The 12,690-nt window shown below is 42.7% G+C and overlaps 1 protein-coding gene across 1 annotated transcript in view; it reads left to right on the forward strand.

Annotated features, from left to right (window-relative positions):
• MTX2 (metaxin 2) overlaps window positions 1-12,690 on the forward strand; it is a 74,218-nt gene that overhangs the window by 9,466 nt on the left and 52,062 nt on the right. Inside the window, exon 2 of the mRNA XM_018558065.1 lies at window positions 6,553-6,600. Within this exon, the coding sequence (XP_018413567.1) occupies window positions 6,553-6,600 (48 nt within the window). The remainder of the gene's footprint in view (window positions 1-6,552; window positions 6,601-12,690) is intronic.

Here is a 12,690-nt window from a genome sequence, read left to right on the forward strand (position 1 = left end):
AATGCCTTAAGTTTTTTCCCCCCCCCCCCCTCCCGGTTGGCAAGCGAACACTTAATCATCAATATATCTAACAAACATTCTTACTTTGAAACTTCTATTAAAATTGCTTAAGACTAATTTTCTTTGTCTTGTAAATCAATTTAATAAGACCAAAAAAGGCAGCACAGGCTGTAAGTTATTATAAAATGTCTCCTATTTATTCGGGTGAAGTATATAATGAATTTTCTATCTGTTAAATATCCAGGAACATGTATATTACTATCAATATGATGAATTGTCTCCATCTTGGAAAAACAAATATTATCCTTAGGGGTTTTTCATTCCTCACAAAGCAGCTTTGTATTTCTGTCTTGTGTGGAGAAACCTTGACAGATCTTCAAATAATTCTAACCACAAAACATCTCTAAACTGTGTTCATTTTTACACCGAACCAGTGGGTCAGCGTTCCCGTCTATTTGGATGTTTCGACCCCTAGTATCCGAATGTTTTAGTCAATTGATTTTTGGTATCCCTTGTAAAATTGATCTGCCCTTTTCATGAAGGTGGGTGGAATTGGCTTATGCTCAGGCAGCATATAATTACCAACTTAGGTATTACTTCCATTATTGATCATGACTAATGGAAGAGACATTTTATGACTGCGTCCCTCTGCTTGATTCATGCATGCAATACAGAGCATCAGACAGTGTTACCTGATTGTGGGAGTATGTGGCAGAGCTGTATAGTAAAGGCCCTTTCACATGGGCATTCCGATCAGGTTCACCTGTCCGTTTTTTAGGCAGATCTAATTGAAAGCCCAGTGTAAGTCTATGGGCAGGCGGGTCTAAACGGATGGTCATACATTTACTATCCGATTACCCCGGACTCTGGCCAAATGGAACAGAGTGCTGTTTTGGTGGGCATGATCGTGGCAGATCGGGGGGTAATGAGATATAAATGGACACATGTCCATTTACATCCGACTCACCTTAGACCAACATGGGTTCAGTAATTTCAGTTTTTCGATGGAGGAGAAAACTGAACAGACATGGACACAGATGACATCCGTTCCGAACTGCTCCAATCAGCAAGGGATCCATGCACAGATCTCCTGCTGATCAGAACCGAAGGCACCTGTGTCAAAGAAGCCTAAGGGTAATTCTTGGGTGTTTCTTTGTTACTCTGACCAGGAGAACCTAGTTTGTTGTCCTTGTATGACATGCAAATGTGGCTGACTGTCAACAGTTGGATGTGTGCTGGCGGCAGGTTTGTAATGCCGATGGCAGGAAATTTAAATACGTTCAGCTTTAAGGCTTGTTCGCAAAAATGGGCTGTGTTGCCCATTTAATTCAAAATGCATAACAAACAGCCTTATAGGCACCCTTGCCACTCCAGCTGTGGAGAAACTACAAATTCCATAATCCCTCTGCCTCAGAGTTATGCTTGTGACTGTCAGTCTTGCAATGCCTCATGGGACCAAGGTTGCCTACATCTGTCCTTCTGACAGGTTGAATTTTTATGCATTGCAATGTGATGCAGTGCATGGTAACACCTTGATGTCTAAAAAAAAGGGGCTGTAAAGAATGAATTTCCCTTGGGCCACTCTTAGATTTACATACAAGGCCTGGGAATAAGAAGGTAGTGGGCCTTCTTTAGTGCTATACATACCTAGGAAAAAAGTAGTGCATTGACACTGACACTTAGCCATTTTATTCGGTAAATCAAGGGTGGACAAATCCCAGGAGCCAGGTAGCCAATGCTCCTTAAAAATAACAGCTGGCACCTAACTTTTGAGGTTTTCTCTAGTTGTTGTCAATGGAGGCTGCAGGCTCCTGAACAGGACAGATTGACTGACAGTCTACTGGATTCCATATTAAATTGTCCACCCCTGAGGTAAGTAATATGTAGGATTGGAGAGCCATCTTGGCTACTTCTGTATTCTTATAGTTTAAGAGTGCATTATCTGGAAGCGGTATTGCTGTATTGTGGGAGATGTGACCCTTATTAATTCTCCTCCTTTGGCCAACAAGTGGGCGCCTTCCTGCAGATGATTCCTAACTTCTAGCTCTTGATTAAGGACTTCTGTCTGAAATGTGTAAAAGCCTTTTGATGCATTGTCAATAAAGCTGGGACTTTATAGAGGATTGTCCTAAAAGTGCTGATGTTTGCTTTTTTGAAATTGCTGATCACCTTTGGAAGCGTGAAGTTGTGCACTGCAGGTGCCATCTAGGGTGGCGGAGAAGCTTTATGAGATGTCGTTGGGAGATGTAATTCTTCCTGGCTGACTCTTGCTGAAGTTTTCTTCACTCTCATAGTGCCCGCTAGAATTTTTCACCCACCTTGTGTGGTAGAGGGGACATAGGTAAAAATACTCAGTGCACTGCGTGTTCTATACCTTTTTTAGGCGTTGTTCACACTGAAAGCGGGTGCGTTCCAGAGCGGTAGCTGCTGAAACGCACCGCGATCGCTAAGAAACTTCTCCCCGCGTTTTGGGATGGGGCGTGGCTACCGCTCTGGAACGCACACGCTTTCAGTGGGAACAAGCCCTAATAGATTAAATCTGTATGGCAACTTGGATATAGTTTTCTAACGCAACAAAATTATCTGATATGGATCTTCTAATGTTTGTGAGAATTGTCATCTGTAAAACTGTCAAAGCAATATTGTGGTAAAAACAGTTGCTTTAAATTGCAGCAGGTATTGAAAAGTGATCAGGAGATTTGCTTTATGTAGGCAAACTTCTGCAGGGCTAAAAAGTACTGTGATCATGCTCTGTTAATGGGCTGTTCACACGATTATTGATACTGAAGAATATTGCTGCCAATTACAATTCCAGCCCTAAAGGAGACTTTTATATCAAACTACATAGATATCCATTTGGTTATAATATTGTTTAAGTCCAAACAAATCTTTATCTCATTCTAAGCCCTGATGAAGGGGGCATGGGGTGTTGTTGACCCTGACACGTGTTGGATATCGTTTGTTTGATTGAAATGTGAACGATTAAAAGGCATGTCTGGTTTGGTGTCCCTTATTTCTGATCACTGAAGAATATTTCATCCATTTTGACAGTAGCCTCCTGCAATTATATCAGTGTAGCTGTCGCCACGCTAGATCTTCATAGCACTTGTCCACGGCAGAGAAAGGCTTTTAGGTTCTGTACTGTAACTTCCAGTCAAGAATTGTCTACCACAGTGCAGGTCACATAAGAGAGAAGCTGTGCGTACAGGGATACGTGTGCACGCGCATGTACACATACAATGCATCAACATTTTGTCAGTAATGAGCCTGCTGTGATAATTGTTTAGGCTGGGGACACATCTAGGTCTTTTTAAATGTGTAATTGCATAATTCAATGCACCAAATTCAGGAATGTTCTGTATATATAATATGTTATTTACCTGCCTTCCCGGGGAGCCTTGTAGTCCAAGAATAAACGAGAGTTTGACTTCATTATAGCGTGAATGATAAGTTTATGTGGAGTTATTATAACATTAATCAAGTTGATGGATTGGAAATATGACAGAGCTGTAGCAATGTGTAATTTCCATGCCTACTGTTCTGCAAATGTTGTTCACCTTTCAGATCACAATTCAAGAGTAAAGCTGCCACTTTTATTAGTGCTTTGTAACCCTTTTTGTGCACATCTCAAGTACAGCTTTTATAAGAGATTATTCTAATCCCAAAACATTTGGTGCCCAGGAACCTACCTGGCTGAAATCAGTTGTGGAAGGGTTAGCTAGACAGAGACATTGGATAGTGGACCAATCTGACAGACTTTTTATTAAAGCAAACCTGTGTGTTAATGTCATGGAGACGGGCCAGATGTCCAGAGTAATGTCTTATCTAGAGGAAAGCAATATTGATCATTATCTAGAGGAAAGCAATATTGATATTGAGCCACAAAAATCCAATTGGCCTGTGTCTCGATCCTGTGGGTGGGTGGCCCTGCCTTAAATAGACAATAAAAATCGTCATGAGAAGGACCCGTCCATGGTCAGTAGTTTCCAACCATAGACTGGACTTGTTCCCAGAAGCAGCGTGCCTATGACCTATACCTCAAGATGCATAGTGAATTTGTTGTTTTCCAGGGCTACACAGGTACTTGTTCATGGTTTATAAGCCTCCCTGGGTATTAAGGCACCTAGAATGTGGCAGGAAAACATTTATAACATTACTCCACCGATACCCCTGTTCTGAATTGTTGACACATGTTGTGATGGTTCCATGGATTTATGCAGAACACCAAATTCTGACCTTACCATCTGCTTCTTGCACTAGAAATTGAACAGTAGACTTTGTGTCATCTGGAAGTCTACTTAGACTGCTCTTGCCTCTCTTATTAAAGATCCTTTATCTCTAGACAACAATCTTCCTATAAGAATATACAGTATGTGCATAGAATTTTATGGATGTTCTTTACATGTAAAAAAAACTGCCTTGTGAAGAGATCTAAAAGACCTGGGACTGCTGTTGGGTGCCACCATCTTGGATGTGATGTCAGCAGTCTCACAGCTGTCAATCAAGTGACACTCTATTGCAGGGCTCAAAATTTCAAGTCCTGAGCTACTAGCCAGGCCTTAAGAGTTACTCGCCACCAGTCGCCCCACCTGACCCCTACCGTGCCCCGCCCTTAACTCCGCCAGGTCAGTGGTGTGACACAGAGAACAGAGATCAGTAACAATGCAGAGTGCAGAGGCCAGTGGTGTGATGCAGAGTACAGAGGCCAGCAGTGTAATGCAGAAAAAAGCAATGTATCCTCCATGTCCCAGGTGTCCTGCTTCTCCCGTGCTGTCCTTCCAGCCAGTAGCAGCTCTGCAGTCTTCCTCCCAGCCTATGGCAGCTGAGGTGGGCGGAGGAAGCTGCAGGATCCGGTGTTCTATGTATTCCCCTTCCCTCCAACCCAGAAGCTACATAAAAGGTTATCTAGGGAGGTGAAGGGAGGTGAAGGGAAGGGAAGGGCTGGGCCAGCAGAGACAGTAAATAGACGCTCCCAGAAGTGGAGAGGGCTATTACATGGCAGGGGGAGGGGCTCTGCTAGGAAATTGACTCTTCTTAAGCAGTCAGATTTGCTAGCAGGTTCAGAGGCATATCTGCATCTAGTTTATGGAAAGAAAAAATGCTGCAAGTTAGCATTTCAAATTCTTCTTGATTCTCTTGTGCTTCTCCATAAAATGTTGGTGACAGGGTCTCTTTACAAAGTGTTTTTTTTTTTTTTTCCCCCATTTAAAAAAAAATTACTTTATATTTCTATAGTGCTTTTCTCCCTGGGGACTCAAAGCACTTATCGAACTGGCATTGGGGCAGATAGGAGGTAGGGACAATTTTGTGACATGAGCCAATTAGCCTGCCAGCATGTCTTTGGAGTGTGGGAGGAAACTGAAGTACCCAGGGGAAACCCATGCAAGCACAGGCAGAACGTGTAATCCATATAGATCATGCCCTTTTTGGGGTTCATACCGAGGACCCCAGTGCTGCAAGACAGAAGTGCCATCCAATAACTCTAGAGCAGTGGTTCTCAACCTTTCTAGGGCTGGGACCCCTTGGTAACATTTGCCAAGTTGTGGTGACCCCCCAATGGTAAAATCTAGGGATGACGCAGCTGCTGCAGCCACATCTGGCGGCGTGACGGGAGAACTGACACTGCTGCACTAGGAGAGGACTGAGGAGGACTCTCACCTAGCACAGCAGAAATCACACAGGGACCCACAGGTTGAGAACCACTGGCGTACGCCGTCAGAATTAAAAAACAAAAAACCAAAAAAAAAAAACCACCATAGTAATGCATAGCTAGATTCTTATAGGCTATTTCACTTTGCTATAGCCAATAGAAAACTAGCTATTGCACCCGCCCTCTGCTGCTGTCAATCACTAGACGAGGACCTGATGGAGAACTTCAGGTCCCCCTCTGCTGATTGGCAGCAGCAGAGGGCGGTGCAATAGCTAGTTTGCTATTGGCTATTGATGGGTCGCAACCCACAGGTTGAGAACCGCTGCTCTAGAGCAGTGTTTTTCAACCTTTTTTGTGCAAAGGCACACTTTTTTCATGAAAAAAATCACGAGGATAGCATTTGGAAATAAAAAGGTTAGTAGATAGTGCAACTACCTTGTCTGGCCCCAGCAATTGGTCTACAATGTTGTTTAGATCTTCCCCTGTGGATTGCATATGCAGGGTAGCAGGTGAACATCTGTGGCCTATGTGTGCAGAAGCCCCTGTAAATTAAAACCGTGCAGTCACTGGCACGCCATACTCTGTCATCTACAGCAACATTTCATTCATTGAGCAGCATATAGTATACATAGCCGGGTGGGAGAAGTATGTTTACTGGTCCTCAAGACCATTGTCTGTATTACCGCTCTGCAGTCAGATAGCTAGGTAGGGGCCAATTCTTAAACGTAAGCCCAAGGTTTTCTAGTAAAAGTAAAAAATTAACAGGTACATCACATGACATTTTTTTCAGATTTTTACAGTTTAATTCTGAGTTGACTTTTCAGTAGCAGTAATATTATTTCTAGCACATGATTATTTTTGTTGATCTGTACAGTAAAACATGAATCTCTTTTTCTTTACAGCCGTAGAGCCATGGCCTGAAAGTGCTACTCTTTATCAGCCATTAAAAAGTGAGTATTCCTTATAACCTTTTTACATAATTGTGCATTGCTCAGTACCTTGGAGCTGCAATGAGAGTATTGTAACAGGATATCTTAGTAAATGACTGCAGCTAATGGCTCAGCATCCGCAAGGCTTTGTACTGGTTCCACAGAGGCCACTTTCTGATCCAACCAGCATGGATTGTAGGTTGTCTGTGTGTTTTATATAGGTGACCTCCATTCTGTGGAGTATTCTGTGGTGATGGGTTTCAGCTTTGCTTAAAAACATGTTTGCTTTTGCAGCCCTACCATTTTAAAATTGGTTCCCATGAAGATTTTCTGGCAGTCCGTCCAATCAATACTCTAATGCAGCCTTTCTCATCCTTTTTACAGTGCAGGAACCCTTAAAAACATGTTCAGGTATCGTAGAACCTGTGCTAAACAATTATACCCACAGCTCACAGGACATTAGTGCCATCACTAAGTTGTAGAGAGTTTTAAAGCTGAACTTTGGCATCTAAAAAGGGGGGGGGGGCTCTTGCACTGCAAGGGTTAAATTGTGTTCGTAACTCCCCTGGCAGCCGCTGCTCATTTCTTATCTTTGATGCTCTGGGTTGTGGATGGGCCCTTTCCATCGTTGCATACATTGCAGGACTAATGGCCCTGCAATGTACATTTTGGGGTAGAGGAATAAACTGTAATATGTACCTTATTTCATGCTCTCCCAGCAGCCGGCGCTCGCCTCTTTCCTCCGTTGCTCATGTACAGTGTAGGACTACTGGTCCTGTATTGCATGTGAAGGTGGCAGCCAGTGCTTCTGGGCACTGGCTGCACACCATGTAGGAAGCCTCCTGGAGGAAGGGCTATGGTAAGAATGACAGCTTATTCCTCTACCCCTAGACTTAATGGGCATTTAACTTTTTGGAGGGCAGGGAGGCCCCACTGCAAGGGTATTTTATCTCTGTTGCCAGAGTGGGGTATAAATAGGAAAATAAAAGCTATGGCCTACCTCGAGTATTTGATACTCGGGCCGGTCATTTTATAACACCACCTGCTGTATATGACAAAAATATTTTCAGTAATCATCTTAAAATAAAATGAATAATGGTATGATAAAAACAAACTCAGGCAGTGACAATTATGATGCAGCCTAATTTTAGTGATTAGTGTAGAAATGACTCTGACCACTAACTGGAAAATTTCCCCCTTGAATTAATGGTCATTGTAGGTGGGAGATTAATTCGCCATTGCATACTGATTAAGGAACCCGTACCAACCACGCTGGGGAGGGGGGCTGCCTGGTTGGGAAAGGCTGCTCTTCAGTACTAACACAGGTGGCCACACTGCTAGAAGCAAGGGCAAGAAGAACATCATAGAAATGGTATAGCTATACGTGCAACCCTTCTGCCTGGTCATGTAATACCTAAAGTGATTGCTACAGAAATCTTATCGCTACTGGGTTATTCATGAATAGTGATTTGCGGGGGGTTGGTGCCAAATCATTTGCGGCCGGGGTATTCCCCACCCCATAGTTCCATGTCACAAAGGGGCGGGAAATACCCCTGATGCAACTGATTGGGCCTGGAGGGGGATGCGTACGTTTTGCATGGACTTGGCTGAACTTAGGCAAACTGGGTTTGCACTAAGCCCCTGCAAGTCACTGCTTAAAAGTTTTATTTACTAAAAATGGCCCTTTACAGTACTAAACACCTTTTCAACAGAGACTGTTGACCTGCCACTGGCCTAAGATGTCTACAGCGTCTATTTTAGGACACCCTTCCTACATGACACATATCTCTCCTTCAGCCAGTGCAATGAATAGGTTTGGTAATGTCAGACAGCAGAGTGGTTAATTATCAGTCTGAGCGATAGCTTGAGGATGGCGGGAGGGGGACTTGGGTTTGCTAGGAGGGATGACTGAGGTTAGAAAGAAGACTGATGTATAACTGAGCTGAGGAGGGAAGTCTTACAGTCGATGATGCAAAGCAGAATCTTACTGAAGACTAATTTATGGAAAACTGTTAGCCCTTAAAATTGCCAGTTTGTCAAATAAAATATATTAGAAAATGTGATAACCAGCCATTACTTGATGAATAACAAACTTCAAAAGGGATGGACCCTCTTTTATTAATGGAAAATTAAGCTTTTCACTAAGCTGACTGTTCATGTATTCGGGAAAGTAGCTGAAAGTCTACAATAGAACAGGAATTATTTATAATGTACCATCTGTAAGAATGCTGCATAATATTGAAGCAGTATAGTCTACAATACAGCGCTAAAGTATTAAAGAGACACTGGCAGTGTGTTTAATTCAATGCATACAATGACTTTGAACACGGTCTTGTAAAATCCCTCCCAAATAGCCAGGATTGTATTATTGACTTGGTAATGTGGCTGCCGATGGCGATATGAAATAATACTGAGGCAGGTACAGTTGGCATGGTTACTGCAGCGGGAAAAGCTGAGCCAGCAGATATTGGAAGTGTCATGGTTAATGGAAAGGGATGGAGGGGGCTGCTGGAAGAAGGAGCTGTTAAAATACACAGGCTGGAGTGGTCCTTGCTCCCTTCAGCAGCTCTTCATATATCATCAGATTACATTATTGCCCACATTTGGTGATCTGCAGCCTGCTCCAATTGTCAAAAGGCTGCAAAGTAATGAAGACTAATACATGGCAGCCTGTAGTCTTTTAGGCATGGAATTTTTATTGCAGTGATCTTGTCATTCCTCTTTTGTCTGATGGCTCGAGCTGCCTTTTGCAATATAAACTGCAAGCTCGTATGGTGTGATACTGAATTACAGATAAGTTTAGAGCAGTAATATACATGTTTTTTTTTTTGTAACATAAAAACCGGGTGGGAAATGTTCAACCTCAAACGGGCTGAAAACTGCATGAAAAACATGCTTATATGCTGCATGTCTTTTCTACAGTGTTTTAATTCTGTATTATTTTTATTTCATAATTGCCTGTTTTGGCATTTTGTAAGGTATATCATTTTCTGTGAAGCCTGAAGTAGACTGTAGATTGATCTGTTTGTCCGTCCTTTTTGTTCATTATGTATTTCTTGTGCCTTCTCTGCACCTGTGGGTAGACCTATTTTCAATACGCATTACTGTTCTGTGCTGCAGAGATCCTCATTTGCATAATTATTCAGCTCGTAATGGGAGGGGCTCATATACTAATCCTGCTAATGCAGATTATACATTTATTTCAGTCGCCTTTTAGGAACGGTCCTTATTTAGTTGCACATCTCCAAAGGATACAGACTGGGAAAGAATGTTTGTTTTATTTAATAGTGTATAATGTTTCGGGTTTTACCTTTAAATCTAATTCTGGGTACAGTAAACAAAATCTCTCATTGTTCCAGCATTCTTCCCTTTTCCCTTTGGAAAGCTGAGAAGGAACTTGCTGGTTAAGTCTACTGACATAAATGATTCAGGTTGGACATGGAATCTTGCGGCACTGGACAAATCCCAGGAGCCAGATAGCCAGTGTGCTTTAAAAATTACAGATGCCATCATTATTTTGTGAGTGTTATCTATTGCTCTCTAATGCTTTATCTGTACTGTTTGAGGCTCAGGTGGGAGTAGTTGTGACTCCAGATTTTTTTCAGCAGTCAATGTTTGGACAGCGCCGCCTATAAGAATGGACCTTAGATCTTTCTCAATATTAAAGAACTATGAGGTTACTAGAACTATATAGTTCTAGCCGACCTGTGACAATGAGACTGTCACAGGTCGGCTCAGTGGATCGGGAGGTGAGCGAACACATACCGGCGTTCGCTCACTTCTCGATCCTGTCACGGCTCTCTGCTGTGACAGGGGAGGGCTTAGATTCCGCCCTCCCTGCTCCGATCCTCCAGCGCTGACTGGCAGAACGGACGGGGGAGGGGGCGGGTACAGCTGGCTCTGCCTCTAGATAGGCAGAGCCAGCTGTCACTCACGCAGCTGGGCGGATCCAGACATATTGTCGGGATCCGCTTTAGCTGCGGCGTCTCAGTATACTGTATATGTAGCTCGCAGTATACTGATCTTAGGGTAACGGGAGGACGCTAGTTTGTGTCCTCCCGTTACCCTAAGGAGGACTATGGGGAAAAGCCCTGACCCCATAGTTCTCCTTTAATTTACTTCTCAGCACAACCAATCTGTGAATTCCCTATATGCCTGAAACTAACAAAGACTACAAGATAGGAAAAAAGTGGTGACACCTCTAACATGTAGTAGCCAGAAAAGCTCCTTCTGTGCTCCTTTCAGATTTACTTTCCTGACATCATAGCTTAAAGGGGAACTACAACTTCCTATACTGTACAGCCAAGAAAAGTGCCATCTTAGCCTCCATTTGGATTGCAGTTGCCATGGTGCTGCTCATGTGATCAGCTATGACAACAGCCACTTGAGGGCTTGCAAAATCGGTTGAGAGCTGAAATATGCCCATTGGCAACCATGACAGTTGGCATTTATTAAAAGTAAATGTTTTTGGAGAACCTTAAATTGGTGGGTCTAGTTCTGCTTTAACCCCGCTAACTGCCATTCCATTGACCTATAACTATTAATTAATAACTACAGGCAAAGCTTTTTTTTTTTAGATTTGGGTAGAGTGGTGAGGGTTTAAAAATGCTATCAGGATTTTATTAATGTCTGTGTCTCCGTTAAGCTCACCACACACATTACAATCTGATTGTACTATCTCCTTTAGATCTACCAACAAGTATGTAGTGCAAGGACCAGTGATACTGAATACAGAATTGATTGGATAGATTGGATATTACATAGGTAAATCTAAAGTTGATTGTATGGTCAGATTGTAATGTGAATGGTGACCCTAAAGGAGGTCACCTGTGCCACCAGGGAGTGAGTATAAATCCCAAATTCTGATTTGCTACCAGAACAGCAATAGATGCGAAATCTTCCAGTGGGGACATTTGTTCCCATAACGGCTGTCTATGAGGGCATATCCCTCACATTGGCAAAATGTCCTGTCACTGTTGAATCTACAGGACAGGAAGTGAAGGAAAATCTTTCTAATAAGGCACTGACAGCAGTTTTAACCCTCTCCTGCTCTGCCCAACATGGGGAAAAAAACGTTGTGGCTTTAGATAAACGTCAATCAAGGGTTGGCCAAATCCCAGGAGCCAGGTAGGCAATGCTGCTAAAGTTTTACAGCTGGCACCCAACTTTTGAGGGTCTCTTTAGTTGTTGTCAATGGTGCAAACTCCTAAAAAATTCCATGTTCACATTTGTCCACCCCCTGTCTAAACTGGCTGTTGTCCGATGGGATAGCAAACAATGCTATATCTGTGGGTGTCTGCAGATGCCACCAGCTATTTGGTTGGGTTGTGCCGGCATGTTCAGCTGCAATAAAGCAAATCTGTCAGGTAAAGAGCATAAAAAACAATTGCTAGGTCTAGGTCTAGACCTAGGTCTATCGGCCTTCAAGTCTGCTGCTGGTATATTGAAGCACCTCTGGGTGGCTTCCCTTCATACCTGACAGCAGTTAACAGTCAGCGCTGTTTGTATTGTTGTTGTGGCTGGCTATGCTCATCAATTTGTATTGTTGTGGCTGGCTATGCTCATCAAGATTTTGTAGGTGAGAGCTGATAATGAAGTGATTTAAAAAAATATTGATATTTGCTTTGGAAATGATATTAAAGTGACATTAAACCCTCAGATTTTTTAACATAAAACAATACTGTAATGTGCGCCTTACTGTAATCCATGGTTGTTTACCTTCTCTTTGCTGCTCTTCCTTTTAAATCTGTATCTGTTCTCATGCTGGGCAGAACTTCTGTTTTGCAGCAGACTGCCTTGTCTCAGGAATGGATACATGGTGTCTGTGTATACGTTTGTATAGGCTTGTAACCTGAGCCAGCACTACAGGAAGAGGCAGGCAGCTGCAAAGGGAAGTTCTCCCCCAGCATGAGAAGACATGAGGATTTAAAAGGAAGAGCAGCAAAGAGAAGGGAAACTACCATGGATTACAGTAAGGCACACATTACAGTATTGTTTTATGTTAAAAAATCTGAGGGTTTAATGTCGCTTTAACATGTTATATGATATTTTAGTGATTGGGTTTATATATGCTTTAAGTACTTGTAAGCACAGTGATGATGACAGGCCAGG

Source organism: Nanorana parkeri, unplaced genomic scaffold (assembly GCF_000935625.1).
Source record: "Nanorana parkeri isolate BGI_ZX_2015 unplaced genomic scaffold, ASM93562v1 scaffold319, whole genome shotgun sequence".
NCBI lineage: Eukaryota > Metazoa > Chordata > Amphibia > Anura > Dicroglossidae > Nanorana > Nanorana parkeri.